General features: G+C 37.0%; 1 protein-coding gene across 4 annotated transcripts; it reads right to left on the minus strand.

The window, feature by feature from the left end:
• Nucleotides 1–15,382: 15,382 nt before the first annotated feature.
• On the minus strand, nucleotides 15,383–18,157 carry LOC111366147 (inositol 3-kinase-like). Of its 4 annotated transcripts, none has more exons than XM_022986832.1 (3): nucleotides 17,752–18,157; nucleotides 17,092–17,481; nucleotides 15,383–15,980 (listed from the first exon to the last, which is right to left on the minus strand). In XM_022986832.1, exons 2-3 carry the CDS (start codon nucleotides 17,440–17,442, stop codon nucleotides 15,684–15,686), a joined length of 648 nt encoding a protein of 215 aa, XP_022842600.1. In that variant the 5' UTR covers nucleotides 17,443–17,481; nucleotides 17,752–18,157; the 3' UTR covers nucleotides 15,383–15,683. The 4 variants fall into 4 exon arrangements, 3 of the variants coding, with proteins under 3 accessions (XP_022842600.1, XP_022842599.1, XP_022842601.1); XR_002697583.1 differs by adding an exon at nucleotides 16,102–16,238 and having other exon boundaries at nucleotides 15,889–15,980; nucleotides 17,092–18,157; XM_022986831.1 differs by having other exon boundaries at nucleotides 17,092–18,156.
• Between the last annotated feature and the right edge of the window lie 4,248 nt (nucleotides 18,158–22,405).

Genomic DNA, 22,405 nt, shown 5'->3' on the forward strand with positions numbered 1-22,405 from the left:
AAGGTTCTAGTCTTGAATTTTCTTAGCGTGTTTTCATTTTTGGATTTTGTACAGAAAAAATCATTCAAAAGTTTAAAAAAAAAAAAAGACTTTCATAAAATGGAAAAAAAAAAATTTAATAAACCGCACTAGGCGCTCATTGCCAAGCCTTGGTGTTTCACTCCAACGTCGTGCCTAGAAAAACTTTTTAGAACACTGAATAATACTATTAAACTCCAGTGGAGCGAATGATATAAATAATGTGGGCCATTTAATAAATATTTCCTTTGACATGTTGGAAAAAGAAAATCACTAGTTAAGACTAGCAAGCTCTCGTCTTTACAAAAAGTGTAAGATTTAAAATAAATTTCATCCGTGATCGCTAAATTTTAATTGGGTCACTTAATTTTAATTTGTCTCAATTGACCAACTAAACTTCAATTTATTCCAAATTCATTTCATTACCAAATTTCCCGAAAATGTCAACAAATGCTTAGCTGGTAATTATACCATAACTGACAATTCGTCCTCCCACTTCAATATCACTTGCAGCACCCAGATTTACGAACTACCGATGATCTTCATTATCCCCTCGCTATCGAATGGGTGAACTCTACCCGCCTATGCTGGATGGGATTGGATTCAATCCACCTTCATGCCTTGGCAATGCCGCTAGTAAAGCTTTTTCATCGAGTGCACGATCATGACAAGACTCGAGGAAGAAGCCCTGGCTAATCTTTCATGTAATGGCTACGTGGCACCATGAAAGTGAAAATAATAAAATAAAAATTATAGCCATGTCTTTAAATAGTTAAGAGATGTGTTTTTGAATTTCAACACTTTTATGAGCTCACTTAGTGATAAATTGGTATACAACAAAATAATTACGTGGAACATTCGTTGTAGTATGACTTGTGTTAGAATGATAATTTTTAAAACTAAATTGAAATTCAGTAACCCTATTGAAATAAACTTGAAGTTCAGCTACTCAGCTGATATTAAAGTTTGATGATCCAATTAAAATTTTATTGAAAGTTTAGTAACTGCAAATAAAACTTTTATAAATTGTAGTGAGTCCTAAGAACGACTATATTTTCTTCCCTCACTACTCTTGCGTTGGTAAGGTTAGCGATATCAATTTGGTTCATCGATTTGGGCAGCTTGTTGCTCGGCCCAGAAAAGCCTCAATGGAATCGAGCCCAAGTTTGGGCCGAACCCCATCTTGGGATATCGGACTGAGCGTATGCCAGCCCGTGTAACTTGTGGGCCGACGCAAAAAAGAAAAGAAAAGAAAAAAAAAAAAAGAGCCAAAGTTTGGATCAAGCCTTTATGGAACTGAGCCCAAGCTTGGGCCGAACCCCATGATAAGTGTGTTACACATTTATTTAGCTCACACACATGACTTAAACATGGACAAAGTAGTTGAATTGTGACTTAATCTCGTTAAATTCATGCAATGTAGGCGTTTCTATGAAAAAGATGGAATTCAGAAGAAAAGAGCAGAAAAAGGATCAAAACGAAACAAAGCGATAGTTCGGGGACCAAAGGTGCAAATATTGGAAAGTTGAGCTAAAGTACAGAACGAGAATGCAAATATGCCAAGTATGAGCTTGAGGACGATACAAGACGATCCGAGGAAGAAAGAAGTAATATTGGACTGAATTGAAGAAAAGTGAAAGATGAAGGACTAAATTGCAATTAATCAAAAAATGAGCCGAGCAAGTGATCAAGGAATTGATTGACCCAAACGTCAATTAGGAGTCAATATTTGATGATGGAACAAAGGAAAAAAAGAAAAAGATCAAGAAAAGAGAAAACGAAGTTCAGGGATCAAAACAGCAAAGTTGAAAGTTACAACCTTATGGCCGCACAGAACTATGCCATGCGGCCGCACAGAAGGTTGCAGGGATTCCATGGGCCATTTCACTTGAACCATGCGGTCGCATGGTTTAACACCATGCGGCCGCATGGCTATAAAAAAAAATAAATTCTGAACTTGCGTTTTTGATTGAAACTCTCTCGGGACTTCGTGAGAACATGATATAAAAGCCAAAATCATCAAAAATAGGGTAGAACGTCCAAGGAGAAGAAAATTACAACTTTTGGAGGCAAGAAACACGGTCTTGAAGCCAATTCCACAAGAATTCAAGCGGGTTTTCAAGGCTTTATTCAAAATTTCAAGAAATTTTCATACAGGTGCTATTCTTTCAATTTATTAATTTCATTTTTTATTCTGTAATTATGAATATTCTAGGCGAGGTTTTCAATTCACTAGGTGATCGATGAACCATTGTTTGTTATTTTAATTCCATATTTCATGATTTTAATATAAAGACTCGTTTGGACAATTTGATTGGTTTATATGCATTGATTTTCTTCCGCAATTAGTGGTCAATGATTGTGTGAGTGTTGATGACTTACTTTTTACATTCGAGAGAAGTGGAATAGGTTCGATAAGGTGTAAATCAACATAGGGTCCGATAGGGGATAGAGATATATTCCCATACTTTATGCAATTCTCTAATTGTTCACAAAATCACATGTATTCTTGTATATTTGCATCATCCATAGAGATATAGGCTGGTGGTGTGCAAGAATATGTCTAATATATATCGAGAGAATATGTTGGATAGATTTAGGAACATTGAATTGGCAAATTTTCATCGGGTCATTGATTTTATGAAATTAGGGTTTTTATAACTTCAATTGGGGATTCGTGATCCTAGTGACTTTATTTTGATTCATTTCCATAAATTAGCTTTTGAATTTGCATAATTTCATTTACTTGAGTGTTTGAGTCGTTTAATTAGAGAAATTTCTAGATTAGGGTTCCTAATTGAGAAATTAGGATTTTTAATTAAAATTAGGGCTTTTTGCATTTGGACCATATTTTCACTCAATTAGATTCGGTTAAGGCTAGATTATATAGAATTGAACTACTCAATCTCTGTGGGATGATATTCGGACTTTTAAAAATCCACTTTATTACTTGTCACGATTTGTACACTTGCGATAGTTTTAAATCGAAAGAATAATTTCGTGAACAAGTTTTTGGCGCCGTTGCCGGGGATTGAGTATTCGTTTAATTTTATTGAATTTAGCACTAATTTGAACTTTTTATTGTTAATTTTATTTTAGTTAATTTTATTTTATTGCTTATTTAGTTTTATTACTTAAGTGCTTATTTTAGTTATTTAAGTGTTTAAAATGAATTCTCTTGTAGAAGTGTATGACAAGATCTGCTGAAGGAGATCTACTCCCAGCCAATCCAGAGATCGAACGAAGCTTAAGAAGAAGGTAGAGAGAAAACAGAGCAGCGAAAAATCAGATGGAGAATGTACAACACAATCCTGTTGTACAAGCCAATGAAAGAGGGGAAGAAGATGAAGGAAACATGCTCGTTGGAGAGTTCGCGACCCCTCAAATCATTCAAAGCCAGTCCAGCATTATATATCCACCGTTCGGGCAGCCAAATTTCCAGTTGAAGACAAATGTGATACAACTATTCCAGAATGGACATCAGTTTTATGGAAGAATTGAAGAGAATCCGCACACGCATGTCTCGCGTTTCTTAGAGATGTGCCAGCACTTCAGATATCAAGGAATCTCTGACGACGCCATAAGATTAAGACTGTTTCCACATACTTTGCGGGACAAGGCGATTGAATGACTTGATTCTCAGCCGATAGCCAGCATTATTACCTGGAATGACCTAGCTCAGAAGTTCTGTACTAAGTTTTTCCCACCGGCCAAGATAGCAAAGCTAAAGCACGACATATTTATTTTCAGGCAAGGTGAATCTGAGAATTTCGATGAGGCTTGGAACAGATTCAAAAATTTACTAAGGAAGTGTCCACACCACGGGATTAGCAAGGGACTTCAGGTCCAATATTTCTATGCGGGGCTACTTCTAGCTTTCAAGAGCATGGTGGACTCTTCGACTAATGGGTCATTGTCCACGAAAACAATTGACGAAGCATTGAAGTTATATGAGACAATGGCTACGACTTCAACAATGTGGACCATGGAACGAGCAGTACCAAAGAAGACACCAGGAGTTTATGAAGTGGATGTATATTCAGCGTTATCCACTAAGATTGATTCCTTATTTCACAAGGTGGAAAACATGACTCAGTCACCTAACGCAGCGCAGACAAAGAAGGCAAATTGTGAGGAATGTGGAGCTGAGCATGTGACAGCAGAATGTCCAATTTTGGCACAAGGAAAAGAGCAAGCAAATTTTGCTCAATGGGGACAACGCCAGCAGAATAACACGTATGGAGAGACCTACAACCCAAGCTGAAAAAAGCACTCCAACTTTTCTTGGAGCAACCAAAATCAGAATAGGCCACAGGGGCAATATCAACAGCAAGAGAAGAAGCCTCAATTGGAAGAAATGTTCGACAAATTCATGGAACAGACCAACCAATATATGGAGGCGAACAACCAATTCATGAAGAAGACAGAAGCCACTCTTCAGGACCAGAATGCATCCATAAAGAATTTGAAAACTCAGACGGGACAGATGGCAGTTGCATTAATAGGTAGAGCACCAGGCAGCTTGCCAAGTAACACAGAAGTCAATCCGAAAGAGCATGCAAAGGCTATAACAACGAGAAGAGGAGTGCAATTACTTGAGAGACAAGTGATTAACCCCGAGGCAGACAGAGAAGAGACGTCTCCTGAAGTATAAGAGACTTTGGAGTAAGAAGAGCATACAAAAGAGCCAACACCGAGTGCAAAATAAAGGAAACTCAAGAGATAAAGAGACTGCAACTGTGAACCCATATGAGCTACCCATACCGTTTCCACAGAGGTTGAAGAAGCAAAAGATGGAGCAGCAATACAAGAAGTTTCTCGAAATCTTTAAGAAGCTCCATATCAACATTCCATTCGCTAAAGCACTAGTTCAGATGCCTAGCTATGCAAAAATCCTGAAGGACATCCTATCAAACAAAAGGAAGCTAGGAGATCACGAGACAGTTATGCTAATAGAGGAGTGCAGTGCTAGGATTCAGAAAAAGCTCCCGCCAAAATTAAAAGATCCAGGGAGTTTCACTGTTCCTTGTACCATTGGTGAAGTTTATTTTGATAAAACTTTATGTGATCTTGGTGCAAGTATTAACTTAATGCCATTGTTTGTTTTCAGGAAATTGGGATTGGGAAAAGCTAAAGTTACCACGGTGACCTTACAGCCGACTGACAGATCATTGACACATCCACGAGGAATAATTGAAGACGTATTGGTTAAAGTGGAGAAGTTCATATTCCCAGCAGATTTTCTGATTCTGGATATGGAAGAAGATAAAGATGTTCCTTTAATATTGGGCAGACCATTCTTGGCCACAGGCAGAGCTTTGATCGACGTTCAGAATGGACAGTTGATACTGAGATTGGGAGAAGAACAGGTTTCATTCAATGTCTTCAAGGCTATGAAACTATCAATAGAGACTGACAGCTGTTTCAAGGTTGACATGATCGATAAAATGATTGAAGAGTCATTTACACTACAAAATCCATCGGATGCATTGGAGGCCTGCACTGTACATTCTTAATCCACAAAATCTGATTCTATGGACATAGAAATGTGTGCAAGATTTTTGGAGTCTAACCCACCTTACACGTGGAAACGATACTTTGAGGAGCTTGGGACAGGGCCTGAGAAATCACAGCCATCTATTCTGAAGCCACCAAAGTTGGAACTTAAGCAGCTACTCCCACTCCTAAGATATGCATATTTAGGGGAGTCTAATACACTTCCAGTGATAATTTCAAACATGGTTAGTGAAGTGGAGGAGGAAAAACTGCTTAGGGTGCTTAGAGATAACAAGCAAGCAATTGGGTGGACCATACCAGATATCAAAGGGATCAGCCCTTCCTTATCTATGCATAAAATTCTCATGGAGAAGAATTTTCGACCAACAGTTGAAAGTCAAAGGAGGCTAAACCCAAGCATGAAGGAGGTGGTAAGAGCTGAGGTGATCAAACTTTTGGATGCTGTAATAATCTACCCAATATCATATAGTAAATGGACTAGTCCAGTGCAAGTTGTGCCCAAGAAAGGAGGAATTACAGTTGTTCAGAATGAAAAGAATGAGTTGATTCCGACAAGGACGGTAATAGGGTGGAGAGTTTGCATTGATTACCGCAAACTAAATACCGCTACAAGGAAAGATCACTTCCCTCTTCCATTTATAGATAAGATGTTGGAGAGATTGGCAGGTCATTCCCACTACTATTTTCTGGATGGGTATTCAGGTTATAATCAGATACCAGTGGCACTGAATGATCAGGAGAAGACCACTTTCACATGCCCCTATGGTACCTTTGCATACCGAAGAATGCCATTTGAACTTTACAACGCTCCCACCACATTTCAACGATGCATGATGGCAATTTTCTCAGATATGGTGGAGAAATTCATTGAAATCTTTATGGATGACTTCTCGGTCTTTGGGACCTCATTTGATGAGTGTTTGGAGCACTTAAACTTGGTTTTGCAAAGATGTAGAGAAACGAACTTAGTATTGAACTGGGAGAAGTGTCATTTCATGGTTCAAGAGGGAATAGTCTTGGGACATAGAGTATTGGCAAAGGGGATAGAGGTAGATAATGTGAAAATTTAGGTTACTGAGAAACTACCACCACCTATATCAATAAAAGGAGTTTGAAGCTTCCTTGAGCATGCAGGGTTTTACAGGAGGTTTATAAAGGACTTCTCCAAAATCACTAAGTCTCTGTGCAACTTGCGAATGAAAGAGGTATCTTTTAAGTTTAATGAGGAATGTTTGACAGCATTCAATACTTTGAAGCAAAAACTAACAATAGCGCCTGTGATTGTGTCACCTGATTGGGATTTGCCCTTTGAGCTAATGTGCAATGCGAGTGATCATGCAGTTGGTGCGGTATTGGAATAAAGAAAGAATAAAATCTTTCATGTGATATACTATGCAAGTAGAACTTTGAACGACGCCCAAATCAACTATGCGACAACCGAGAAGGAATTGCTAGCTGTGGTTTATGCATTCGACAAGTTCAGATCATATCTTGTTGGGTCTAAGGTCATCGTCTACATAGATCATGCCGCTCTAAAATACCTTATGACAAAGAAGGATGCTAAGCCGAGATTGATCCGCTGGATATTGTTGTTGCAAGAGTTCGATATTGAGATCAAGGATAAGAAGGGTAGTGAAAATGTGGTAGCCGACCACCTATCAAGATTGGAACGGGATGAACCTGAGATGTCAGTTGATATCAATGAAATCTTTCCAGATGAGCAAATTTTTGGAGTAGAAAAATTCCTATGGTACGCTGATATTGTTAACTACTTTGCTAAGTCCATTCCTCCACCCGAGTATTCTAGCCATCAAAGAAAGAAGTTTTTCACAGAGTTGAAGTATTACTTTTGGGAGGATCCCATTCTCTACAGAAGAGGCGCAGATCAGATAGTCAGAAGATGCAATCCTGAAGATGAAGTACCGGAGATTCTAGAGCATTGTCACTCTTCTGCATATGTTGGGCATTTTGGAGCTTCAAAGACTGTCGCAAAAATCCTACAGTCAGGTTTCTATTGGCCTACTTTATTCAGAAACACATTCGAGTATGTGAAGAGATGCGATAGATGCCAACGAATCGAAAATATCTCAAGAAGAAATGAGATGCCACTAAACTACATCTTGGAGGTTAAAATATTTGATGTATGGGGAATAGACTTCATGGGATCTTTTCCCCCATCGTACTCAAATCAATATATCTTGGTGGCCGTTGACTATGTTTCTAAGTGGGTGGAAGCTGTTGCATTGCCTACCAACGACGCAAAAGTGGTAATAGAACTCTTGAAGAAGTACATATTTACAAGATATGGTACACCGAGGGTGATAATAAGTGATGGAGGCAAACACTTCATAAATCGTCAATTAGAGCAGCTGTTGAACAAATATGGGGTGAAACATAAAGTAGCAACTCCATATCATCCACAAACCAATGGACAAGTTGAAGTTTCGAACAGGCAGTTAAAGAGAATACTGAAAGTTACAGTGAACTCATCCCGAAAAGATTGGTCTAAGAAGTTGGATGATGCACTGTGGGCTTACAGAACAGCGTTTAAGACACCAATAGGAATGTCTCCATACCGCCTGGTTTTTGGGAAAGCGTGTCATCTACCATTGGAGTTGGAGCACCGAGCATATTGGGCTATGAAATAGTTGAATATCGATCTCAAGGTTGCTGGTGAAAAACGACTGCTGCAACTTAATGAATTGGATGAGCTGAGAATGGAAGCTTACAAGAACTCAAAGTTGATCATGGAGCGCACCAAGAGATGGCATGATTTACACATTCAGAGGCGAGAGTTTGAAGTTGGCCAGAAAGTGTTATTATACAATTCTAGACTCAAACTCTTCCTAGGAAAGCTAAGAACAAGGTGGTCGGGTCCCTATACCATAACTAAGGTGATGCAATATAGGGCTATTGAAGTGAGTCACGAGACCAAAGGCACATTCATCGTTAATGGGCAAAGACTAAAACATTATTGGGGCTGTAACTTCCCTAAGCAGAAGTCTACTGTGCAACTCATCAACCCAACGTGAAGAAGACACAGGAAAGTCGAGCTATCGATTATAAACCAGCGCTGGGTGAGAGGCAACCCACTGTATCCTTCAATTTATTTTATTGCATTAGTTTAGGAATTTGTTAGAAAGTCGTATGTTTTACTAGGTCATCGATCATTCACGCATGATAGTCTAGGCACTACACGCTTATAGTTGCATGAGTCAAGGCTAAATAAAGTGTTTTGGGTGTTTGGGTGTGAAGTAATGTATTTTGAGGTTCAAAGTCGTTCGTTTTATTTTATTTTTCGAGATGCTTTTCAAAAAATTTTGTAAAGAATTGGTTTTGGTGCCAAGTTTTCGATAAGCATATTCCCTTTCAAGTCAAATTTTTTTAATTTTTCGGAATATGGCAAGTCGAGTCAATTTTGAAATTGAAAACCAATTTCGAGGGATTTTTAAATTTCAAGTTGTGTTTGGGGTTATAATTGTAAGTTTGCCTTAGTTATATATATATATATATATATAAATTGCTTTGTCCATGCGGTCGCATGGACCCCTATTGAAACAACAAAAGGGGGCCTCAACTACACCATGCGGCCGCATGGTATATAAGTGACGGGTTTTAAACCTGTCACTTGCAAAACCACCCCATTTCTTCCCCCCTTTCCTTTCACACGAACACTCCCATTTTCCCCCATTCTACCTTCACACGAGCACAATCAATCAAACAAGCATCCAGTCTTCATCTAAGCACCACATTATTCTCTTCATTGGCATTAATATCAAGAACATTGAAGCAAAATTCTCCACTTTCATCTCACACAAAGCTCTCAAGGTAAGAAATTTAACTTTCTATATAAAGATTGAAGTACTTCTTTGATTTTATGAACTTTTCGAATTGGTTGAGTGTTGAAATGAGATTGAGTTGTGATTTTTGGATTAGCTCTAAGTGTAGATCAATAACAATGTGTAAGGAATTCCCAATGCACACAACGTGTTTGATTAAATGTCAATGAGACATATGATTTGAAATTTTGGACTTTTCATTTGTGTGATGATTTACATTGTTATTGTGAGGCGTAATTGGCGAAAAATCTCATGGAATTTCATTAGAACACATTCGCCTCACATATTGTTGCACATAAACACATAGTTGCTAAGCCATGTCAACTCACGTTACTAACTTTGTCCATGTATTTTTCTAACCAAACGACCTCCGATTGTAGTGAAATTTGGATATATGCTAGACCACAATGAGTACTTTCATATGTCCGGACCTTGTCCGGGGAAATTTCAATATTTCTCGATGATGCTCGGGGCTGAAGATGGTCACTTAGTCATGGGTCGAATCTTCAAAAAGTGCATGTTAGAGCCATAGTTTTTAGTTTTTCTCATTAATGCAATATTGATGTTACATTGACTTCCATATGTTGAATATTGTACACATTTTGAAGAAAGTTTGGGAGATTCTTGCATGTCAATGATATTCTTTATCGTTTTCTTATTTCAAGAACTTGATGTACTTTGTTCCTTACTTTTGTAGGATGCCACCGAAGAGAACCTCAAAGGGAAAAGAAAAAGTTGGTTCCTCCTCCGGTACAGCCCGCACTAGAGAGCTAATAGGAGGTGTATGAAGATTTCGAAATGCAGAAATATTAGCTCGATACGAGAACATAATACGCCATTGGGGCATGATACCAGAGAGACAGGTCTAGTTAGAGGACTTCCGTGGTTTTGAGTTGACAAATCTGATACAAATCTGTGGATGGGATAAGATTGTTGAAAAGCCACACCCGGTTTATGAAAGTATAGTCTTCGAATTTTATGCAAAATTCAATAGTGAAATTGAGACTTCGGATTCTGAACACTTACACCAGACGTGGGTGCGAGGTAAGTGGATAATGTTCTCCCCAGCCGTCATTCATGACTTCTACAATCTTAATTTGGACAATGTGGTCCCGATTCCCACTCAATTCAATTGGAATGAAGTGGCGGAGGTTCTCTTGGGAAGAGAAAATGCTCGGCCCCTACCCACAGCAGAGTGGCATCAAATTGAGCATACATTCCATAGCCATCCTCTGGGTCTTCATGTGCCATAATATCGAACTCATATCACATCGAACAACTTTCACGAATCAAACTGCTGGGTTCATATATCATTTAGTCCGAGGATGCAAAGTTGATTTAGCTACTCTTATCTATGACCAGATACAAAATGTGGGGACCTGGGGAGATAGGCGGTCTTCGATGATCTTCCCTAGTCTGATTAGCGGGATATGTCTCGCCACCGGTGTTACAGTTGAGGCAGGGGAGATGCCTCAGAAATTAACCCCACTGATAAAGCACACAACATTTGAAGCTCGGGAACGAGCTAGGGTGAGGAAAAGAGAACAAGACCAACTTGAGCAGCAAAGACATAATGAGCAGGGAGAAGGACAAGCAGCTGAAAATATACACCTGCCACAAGCCCCGCCACAACTAGCTGAAATGGATTCGCAGCTACTTCGACAGATATTTGCCACCGCCACTGGAACTAGCAGGGATATACAAAATCTCTAGCAGAGGTTCGAGACGATGACCACCACTATTGAAAAAGTGCAGAAGACCTCTATTCCTCCCGAGACTACACATTGGGCGCTAAGAATGAAGCCACAGCTGCAAGAAGGGAAGTAGAGACTATGAATGGTAGTTTCAACATGTACGCTGGAAGAATGGATGGCATACAGTGGCGTGTGAACGAAACTTGGGATCGTTTGGGAAGTATGGAAAGTAGGCTTCAAGTCATTCAGGCCGAGGAAGCACAGCAGTCCGAGTTGCTGAGACAACTCCTATCTCACCTCCTATCTCCTCCTGAAGATGATGCTGCAGGTCCCAACTTCACACCACAGTAACCGAATTGATCAGGGGAGTTTTGTTAATCTCTTATTGCCAAGTTGTGTCCATGTTTTAAATTCTGCCATTTTAACTTTACATTTTACATTGAGGACAATGTATTGTATAAGTTTGGGGGATGGTAGCATAATTTCAAACAAATATTCGGCATGTAATTATTTTGCATATTCACAATCTATCGTTAATTTTGACAAGTCTTTGCATGATGCATGCTTGATGAGTGAGTCTTAATGAACTTTTGCATGCTTGTATGGGTTTGGTAGTCTTTCCGGCTATGATGTGATTATTGGACATGTATAAACTAGAAACTGTGGATTTAGTGCAGGATTTAATTTGCTAATACTTGTTGATGTATTGCTTGACATTCTTTTGCACGCCACTCATGCTTCACGTGTTAAGTTATTGATTGGAATTCTAGAATAAATTAGGAGAAACCTAGAATAACCCTCTATAACATTAACCCATAATACCACTTTGAGATAGTTTGGAGATGGTTGAGCCATTATAGGGAAACATGGAGATAAGTGGGGGCTCCGCGCATGAAAGAAATTATACTGTGTGGATTGTTTAGACCCGGAAGGTGAGAAATAGGTGAAAGCTTTAAGTTGATGATGGTTTTGGAAGTCAAATGTCTAGAAAAACAAAGAAGGGGCATAAAATAAAAATTGAAAAATCATCACTTCTCTCAAAAGCCTTTATGACTCGAGCAAGTAAGTCTGTAAAGGGTTAAAACCTGATGCCCTAAAGCCAAATGGTTTGGGAGTCATCGGCCTAAAGCTCGTTACAAGAATCATATAGAAAGCAAGAAAAGGGAGAAATTGATAAAAAGTCATTTTATCGAGCATTTATAACTCGAGTGAATAAGATTGCAAGGGTTTAAAACCTGGTGCTCTAAAGCCAACTGGTTTGGGAGTCATTGCCTAAACCTCGTTACATGGGTTATATAGAAAGCAAATGAGAAGATGACACAAAAAAAAAGCCCTTATTGGACATTTGGTTGATAGAACTATAACTTTGATGCGAGTCAAGTAGATTAGTTTAATCCTAAAGGTTGAAGCAATCAAAATAAGGAGAGTCTCTACTTGTTGATATGTGAACTTGTAATGGTAAAATCTATCCAAACTAAGAGAGATTAAAATTGTTTAAACTCCTAATCTTAGAATACACCTCAGAGTAATTGAGTGAAAAGAATACATTTGGGGGTTGTGTATCTCTCGAGTGATGTAAGGATAAATTTGACCACTATGGTGGGAATAAACTAATCATAAGCTTGATATATTGGAATGAGTTCACACACACGTTGAGTATTGCATTTGATGAGTAAATGTTGATTCAATTCTCGCACTTTTGATATTGTTTCTATTATTATTACTAAGTTCCAATCCTGAGACACGGCAAGCTATTAAGCCATGTTTGTTTAGCATTAAGTCACTACATTGTTTGAGGACAAACAATAGTTTAAGTTTGGGGAATTTGATAAGTGTGTTTTTACACATTTATTTAGCTCACAAACATGATTTAAACATGGACAAAGTAGTTGAATTGTGACTTAATCTCATTAAATTCATGAAATGTAGGTGTTTCTATGAAAAAGATGGAATTCAGAAGAAAAGAGTCGAAAAAGGACCAAAACGGAACGAAGCGATAGTTCGGGGACCAAAGGTGCAAATTTTGAAAAGTTGAGCTAAAGTGCAGAACGAGAATGAAAATATGCCAAGTATGAGCTTGAGGATGATACAAGACGATCGGAGGAAGAAAGAAGTAATATTGGACTGAATTGAAGAAAAGTGAAAGATGAAGGACTAAATTGCAATTAATCGAAAGATGAGCCGAGCAAGTGATCAAGGAATTGATTGACCCAAACGTCAATTAGGAGTCAATATTTGATGATGGAACAAAGGAAAGAAAGAAAAAGATCAAGAAAAGAGAAAACGAAGTTCAGGGATCAAAACAGCAAAGTTGAAAGTTACAACCTTACGGCCGCACAGAAGGTTGCAGGGATTCCATGGGCCATTTCACTTGAACCATGCGGTCGCATGGTTTAACACCATGCGGCCGCATGGCTATAAAAAATAAAAAATAAATTCTGAACTTGCGTTTTTTATTGAAACTCTTTTGGGGCTCCGTGAGGACATGATATAAAAGTCAAAATTCATCAGAAATAGGGTAGAACGTCTAGGGAGAAGAAAATTACAACTTTTGGAGGCAAGAAACACGATCTTGAAGCCGATTCCATAAGAATTCAAGCGAATTTTCAAGGCTTTATTCAAGATTTCAAGAAATTTTCATACGAGTGCTATTCTTTCAATTTATTAATTTCGTTTTTTATTCTGTAATTATGAATATTCTAGGCGAGGTTTTCAATTCACTAGGTGATCGATGAACCATTGTTTGTTATTTTAATTCCATATTTCATGATTTTAATATAAAGACTCGTTTGGACAATTTGATTGGTTTATATGCATTGATTTTCTTCCAAAATTAGTGGTCAATGATTGTGTGAGTGTTGATGACTTATTTTTTACATTCGAGAGAAGTGGAATATGTTCGATAAGATGTAAATCAACATAGGGTTCGATAGGGGATAGATATATATCCCTATACTTTATGCAATTCTCTAATTGTTCACAAAAAACCACATGCATTCTTGTATATTTACATCATCCATAGAGATATAGGCTCATGGTGTGCAAGAATAGGTCTAATATATATCGAGAGAATATGTTGGATAGATTTAGGAACATTGAATTGGCAAATTTCCATCGGGTCATTGATTTTATGAAATTAGGATTTTTATAGCTTCAGTCAGGGATTCGTGATTCTAGTGACTTTATTTTGATTCATTTCCATAAATTAGCTTTTGAATTTGCATAATTTCATTTACTTGAGTGTTTGAGTTGTTTAATGAGAGAAATTTCGAGATTAGGGTTCCTAATTGAGAAATTAGGGTTTTTAATTGAAATTAGGGCTTTTTGCATTTGGACCATATTTTCACTCAATTAGATTCGGTTAAGACTAGATTATATAGAATTGAACTACTCAATCTCTGTGGAACGATATTTGGACTTTTAAAAATCCACTTTATTACTTGTTACGATCTGTACACATGCGGTAATTTTAAATCGAAAGAATTATTTCGTGAATAAGTTTTTGGTTGTTCACAAAATAATTCTTTCGATTTAAAACTACCGCAAGTGCACAGATCGTAACAAGACTTACTCATCAAGCATGCATTAGGGGGGGAAAAAAAAAAAAAAAAAAAAAAAAAAAGAGCCAAAGCTCGGGTCAATCCTTCATTTTTTAGCTGAGCTTTTGTTTGGCTCGGACAAAAAAAGTCCAACTTAATTTTACTCGAGCCAAGTCCAAGCCTTGAATTTCGGCTCGTTGACATCCCTAGGTAAGTAAAATTTCTTGCATTGAATCTTTGAAACCAAAAAGGACAATTCTAAGATAAAAAAATGTTTAGAATTTTGATTATGTTCGTCGTTTAATAAAAAACAGCTTCCGTGTAGTCCATTTCTAAGCATTTGTCCACGGTTTAAGCCCTTGGTATAGGAAGGAGACTACAGAAGTCCACCAGATTACTCACATGGTGAGCCCCACGTGGGTAATAAAATAATGTCAAAAAATCATCCACCCATCTCATATTGTGTGTTATCTGATCAAATTCTATGCAAAGGGTTTCTGTACATACAGCTCTGTTGTTTGTCCACTGAGAGGACATCTCGGGAAGGTTTCTTATCATCCTATGATTTGACTTTAAATTGATCGAGAAGAATTTCTTGTCGTGTTCATAAAGTACACGAGCGTTACAATAGTTTGCTAATTTTGATGAAAGCGAGAAACAATTTTAGCTAATTTTTGACCCAAAAAAAAAAAAAAAAGAGCTAAATAATGAATAAACAGATTTCAGATTGAATTGGAGGAAAAATAGATGAAATATTTATAAAAATAAGAAAAACTAACTGAACCATGATAACATATTAAAATTAACAATAACGAGTGTGAAACAGAAGTGTATCATTTTCTCATTGACTAGCAATGGAACCATTATTTCAATAAAGAGAAATGAGAACATCACCTCTAAATGCAAGCCTACAACCAAAACTGATGAGAACTTGTACTGTATATTCAACCAATTCTTGTTTTCTTCTTTCTGTTGTATTTTCATTTCGTTTTTTTTTTTTTTTTTTTTTTTTTTTTTTTTTTTTTTTTTTTTTTTTTTTTTTTTTTTTTTTTTTGGGTTTTTTGGAGGAGATGTTTTCAATTTTGTCCCAGTATATCATCTGGAGATTTAATCACTTCTTCATAGAAGGAGCTCAATATCGATTTTTGTTGACCGCTGCACTGGCTGTGGATAGACTGTTCTGCAGTGGGTGAACGTGGCAAGTCCCATTGACACTCTTGTGTGGGATGAGTGGAAGTTAATTTAGCTGCTGCACCTAGTACATTATGGAATTGCTCGTGATCTATTGACTTCATAAACATTAATTCACCATTTTGGCATTCAGGGCATCGTGCGCATCGCAACCTCATCTGCTGCACTTCATCCTTAACTCTCTGGAATTCAAAATCAAAGAGTATATGAGCAATATATAAAGATTTCAATAGCATGTCTAAGGAATCAGACGATAGCATGCCAAAGAGGAAAAGAAACCAAGATGAACAGTTGAATTCCCACACTTGCAGCTATGGTGAATTCTTTTTGCCACAAGGATTTCTTCGATAACCACACGGCCACTCCCCAACATCCCCACCTCACACACACAGTCCTCAAACAAAAGTTTACCAAAAAAAGTCAGCAAAAAGAATGAACACCTGAACAAACAAGACACAATCAGAAAAAAGGAGTTCATAATAAGGATCACAATAGAAAACCTCAACAGATTATTAGTTTGAATAAATATTTCTCTTATTAATCATCTCAATATCGAAATACAAGCAAACCACGTCTATCTTGTCCCCTCAAAAGACATTATGTGGGGAGTTATAACGATACATACTTGTTCACTTTTCTGAAAAATATTCTCTAATTAGGGAAGCAAGGTGTTAGCCCTCATAATCTAATGGCAAAATCTCACAAGTCCTCAATGTTGATATCACGACAAAAGGTTAAACATAGAGTGCAACTCCCAAAATTTGTGCTTGGCAAGGTAATATACAACTTCTGAGAAAACTAAAAAACGAAGTACTAAATACCCACCTATCAAATGTTAAGTTAAAAGTCTTCAGAAAATTATGAGATCACACTGATCAAGAAAAATTCTGAACGGAATTTCATTATCATTCCAAGTGAATATAACACAAATTGCCCTGGAACAGCAGTTTTGTAATTAACATGCAACTATTGACTCCTTTCTCTTTTCATTTGATTTAGGTATTACCAGTCCTAGCTTAGTCTTTGTCAATTCCATCAAAACAGAGCATCCAACACCGAAAAGCCTCCTTAAGGTCGGGTGGAATGACTTTCTGAACAGTTATATGAACCAACAAATGCTTTAACAAAATATCCAATAAAACCAAGAACATGAGTTAGTTGTTCCAAAAGCATAAATTCCAATGATAACATGGAAACATATCGACAGCAATGCAAGTGAGAAGAGACTCCAAATCGAACACAATTGTCGATATTTTCCATGTATTAGATAGTACGACAAGTTCGTCATCCAACCTGCAATAACTTCAAATCGAACTTGGGAAGCCCAATGACTCCGACTGTAAGAGACCCAAAAAGGTTCCCCAACAATGCAGCCTCAGGCACCCCCAACCCCTCCACAAGCCCCCCAAGAAAACTATCCCCGGCGCCTGTGGGATCAACCTCAATAGTTGGAAAAGGAGCAACCTGCTGTGCTTTGTCCTTCTCATACAACATGCACCCTTCTTTCCCATTGGTTACCACCAAGCAGCAGCACTTCCTCACCTCCTCTACATCCACATAAGGCGCCTCATCAGTCGAGGCCTTCAAGAATCTTATTCGAGGGAGCAATCGATAGAACTCGGTTTCTCTCAAATCAACAAGCATTACCGTTCCATCGATCGAATCAAAAACCCGAATCAAAGCCTGGATGTCCACAAATACTATATCACAAATATCAAGCATTTTTTCTAATGTTTCCGGCAAAATTTCACCTCCCACACCAACCGCCAACCCGAAGCTAAAATGCGAGTTTGGGAGATCATCAAGAGCTATCGGGTCGCAGGCACAGACCCGTTTAAGGACCCGTTCCTCCCGTTTGATCTCAGAGGAAAAATGGGCATGAAAGACGGTGGTTTTGAATGAGGGGCAAATTAATGCCGGGTGGGTGACAGGGTAGGAAAAATCGGTACCCACCTTAGAGATGTAAGTGGAGGAGATGGAAAACACATCAAGGACACCGGAGATAAAGGAGGCGGCGCCGCCCAGTGACTCTCCTATCACGGTGTCGTCTTTAATCAAAACATCGTGACAATAATTACCCACGATTAGGCATTATGGGCCTCTATCTTCTACCATTTTGTCAAAGGTACGCCTTCTGGTGGGTGGTCTAGGATCGGAATGGAATGGTTAAGCCATTAAAGATGGGAAGAAAGGGGGTGTGGAATAAAGACAAAATGGGGTTTTGCTGACACTTGTATTCGTGTTTGCTGAGCGTGAACTGGAACACACGGGGTACGTGTAATGGCACATATGTGTGTGTCACGCAGAGGGTAACTGTACACAATGAAAAGAGGGGAAGAAGAAAACGCCTTTGCCTTTCGTTCATACGTGCAACTACCAATCTCAGGAGCCCCCAGGACACATCCGAGTTGATGGACCAATCACCGTGACAATAATTACCCACGATTAGGCATGATGGGCCTCTATCTTCTACCATTTTGTCAAAGGTACGCCTTCTGGTGGGTGGTCTAGGATCGGAATGGAATGGTTAAGCCATTAAAGATGGGAAGAAAGGGGGTGTGGAATAAAGACAAAATGGGGTTTTGCTGACACTTGTATTCGTGTTTGCTGAGCGTGAACTGGAACACACGGGGTACGTGTAATGGCACATATGTGTGTGTCACGCAGAGGGGAACTGTACACAATGAAAAGAGGGGAAGAAGAAAACGCCTTTGCCTTTCGTTCATACGTTCAACTACCAATCTCAGGAAAGCGATTGAATCCGCGTTACTTAAAAAGACGAAATTAAACGGTAACCCAATTTTAAAAAGTCTCAATGTAATCCCTACACCAAAGAAAAGAGAGGATAGCTGATTCACTATTCATTCTTGAAACTCCATTTCACACTGATCTTGTTCCAAACCAGTTTTACAACAGTTCACTCCTTTTCACTTTTATTTTTTATTTTACTCCTCCTCTGCTCATTCACTACAATATTATGCCCCTGTGTGTTATTGATTTAAATTAGATTTTAATCTTAGTCAAAGTCGAACAATCAATATTAATAACACCTTTCATGGTTCCACAATTTTTCAATCACACATTTTAAAAACTTTTATCAAAATCTACTAATAATCTAATTTTAAATCTCACCAAACAGGTTTTATTTATTATGTGTGAAAAATACCGAAGACAAACGTACAAGTTCGACGTTCTTCCATCGTTATTTCTTATCATTGTACCTTTCTCTCTCTCATTGTTGGATTCGTGACCCAAATTCAATTGGTTTTTTTGGGAAAACATTGTTTCCATTACTCAATGCTCTTTTATTGGAAAAATCTTATTTTCTTTACTCCACACATTTTTATTGGAGAAATAATTTTCTTTTATTCCACGTGATTTTCGATCTTGTTTCCATTTTTATGGTACTTCTAAGGTTTGGTGGGCATGCATCTCTATAAATACTAGACTCTTTTAACAAGTTTTGTATTACTAAGATATAGAATAATTGTGTAGGTACAACTATTGTATTTGTTTTCTCTATATTAGTCAATTGAAGAATTTATTTTCATTCCTTTGTTCTTTAATTCTTAACATTTTATCTTATTGTTTGTTTGCGATCATATACTTCATATTGTGTTATATTTGTCACCTCGATCCATTTAATTTCCCAACAAGTGGCACAGAGCTATTGGTTGTGAATTGTTTGAGATTTTTGTTATAGATGAGAGTGATGAAGTATGAAATTATCGTCGTGGCAAGTGAAGATGTGAACTATACTCGTGCAGATGGATTTGAATGATGCGTTGTTCGAATGTGACAAAACCCTCATAACTTGAATGACAGAGGAGAAACAATGGAACATATATTTTCCAAATACAAAAGAATATATATTTTCTATAAACCTCATGTACCTTTTTAAATGTCTAAGAGGCTGAGATTCATGTGAGGTTTTATTTTCTATAAACCTCATGTACCTTTTCACATATTCCTCGGTAAATGTTTTCCTTTTAAGCTATTGTCCTTACATATACAAGATGAAGAATATTCCTTGAGGACCGAAATAAAACTTTATTTTTATTGTAAATCTATATTACTACAGTAACATACGTTAGCTTCTTTACGAATACCACTCTCTATGCTTTTAATTTTCAAACATTATACACTTATCTTCGATGTTCTATTGCACGTTAGCTACAAACAAGTCTATACCATATTAGTAATAGCACATTCTAAAATGAAAATATTGCCTACAAGAATCCAACACATTCAAAACACTAACATTACTTTCAAAATACTCAAGTACGTGCATTGCACGGGCAAGGCTAGTAATTAATAAAATTGTCAAAGTTCCCTCAAGTAAACTTCAAATTAAACCGAATGTCCTATGAACACAGTTCAATAAGCTTTAAACATGCAAATGGTAGAACTTTGAATCGGACAAAATCTAGCTATCAATATATTCTAGCTCTTTTTTCTTTCATGTGGGTATGACGATCATGTGCTCTCCAACACTCAAGTCACAATCAGATGATGAAGTATATTTAGTATATGAGTGTAATAACGAACTGAAATATGAGTGTCGTGTCTTATATTACACTTATAAGCTATACAATTACTTGCACTTAAAACTTACATTTGAATGATAGAGAATCGAGTATTTATATGTGGAGGGATAGGTAGAAGAGGCCAAATTTGAATGTTTGACACGTGACTTTATTTTAATGGTTCACTTATAATGTTTAATTGTGTTAATTCATAGCCATCATAGATATGTGATTTGTAGACCTGAAATATAATCTAAAAAATTGTGATCTGATTGGACATTGTCGCTGTTGAGCTATCACATCCATCATTGCGTAGTGTACATCTTGTGAATTTGGTCGAGGCGAGGCCAGTAATATATGTTAATCATCTCAAATATATACTCCATTGAAGAAGTTATGCAATGTCTCGGGTAATAATTATTAATCTAAAGACATGACTTAATTGTCTTGGAAGAAGTATGTAGAAGATGCAATGTAACGTAGAGTATTGACCTTGCATAACTTTTTGTTTGACCATTGAAGAGTTTTTGAGTTAAGAAAATCGTGTTGTTCAAGAACACAAGATCTGGTTTTACGAAGGTGTGGCTTCATGTAATGTTGGAGTATAACATGCGGTGCATTTTTTATTTTTATTTTTATTTTTTTAGGCAGATGCCAATTCTTCTTTTAAATCACACATTTTTGTATGACTGCACTCGTCACTTTAGTGATTTTGGAAACTGTTGCCTGTGGCTTCTTTTGAATTTATGATCTACTTGCCTTACTTTCCCGTGTTATTGATATAATTTAACACGAAGACAGTATTGTATACAAGTAATATAGAATGAACAGAGTGTCGAACTTATAAGAATTGATTTCTACCTATTTACTATAATTAAAACTAATTCTAACAAAGAAAACACACAATCAATTATTTGGTTTGATATTTTGAAATATTCTAATTATTGACTAAAATAAGTAAACAAAAAGTGAAAAAATCTTGACGCTTAATCAAATCACGAAAGACACTAGGAATCCACAATTGTTGACCTACTTTAATCTTCAATTATTTGTTACGAACCATTTTTTGTTTAATGTTGACAATTGATCATTACGTGTTAACTTTCTCTCAAGATAAATCAATACAACTTTTACTTGCCATCCAATTACATCTCAATCAAGGATGAGAATATATAAAAATGTAAGGCAAAATTAGAACATCAATTAAGATTGTACCAAGTGTAGAAATATATTTCTATCTTCTATAAAATTTAGTGCTATTTATTTTATGAATTAGAAACATGAATTACCTCTCAATATAACACAAAGGTTATTAACAACTCTAAAATTGACCAAATAATAGAATGACAACTAATGCAATAACAAACACTCAACAATAACGAGAACAAGACAAAATGAATAATTTATTGAACTAAAATGCTAACAAGGTTTCATTATAATATAATCATAAAGGATTTAGCCGGACATGATTGGATTTTCCAAATACAATAAATTGGATGAAATCATAACTCGAATGCTTTGATAGGTGAGAAGAATACAACCCTTAATGATGAATCTCTTCGAGATTTTAGAGTTATACTTTCTTCATAGTCAAGAAAATTAAGTCAATGCAATTCACTGCGATCCACGGCTAATCGGGACTTCACGTCCCAAAGTTGCCCTAGTTACGACCTTAAAATGCAATTCGTGGTCGCGAGCTTCAATTCCTCAGCATTTGCAAAGTTTGGTCCCTTAAGTTTGAACCTTTGTCCAATTTAGACCTCAACCTTTGATTGCGTTCATTTGGATCGCCAAACTTCTAAATTCTTTCACATTGCTCCTTTAACTTTTTAAAACTACATGGATTGCTATTGTACTTCGCGAATACCTCAAGGGATTTCTCTATTATTTACTCAAATACTTTAATAATAAGCTAAATTTGCATAAATTATCACTTGATAATATCCTTGCATAGTCAAATAAACTCTAAATAACGTCATACTTAGTGGAAAAGCTTCCTCAAATCAAAGGAAATCGCAATTCGGATTATTTGATTTGCTTCATAGTCGATATGATGCTATTAATTATTGGACTCACGTGAA

The sequence above is a fragment of the Olea europaea genome, chromosome 17 (genome assembly GCF_002742605.1).
Source record: "Olea europaea var. sylvestris chromosome 17, O_europaea_v1, whole genome shotgun sequence".
Lineage (NCBI taxonomy): Eukaryota > Viridiplantae > Streptophyta > Magnoliopsida > Lamiales > Oleaceae > Olea > Olea europaea.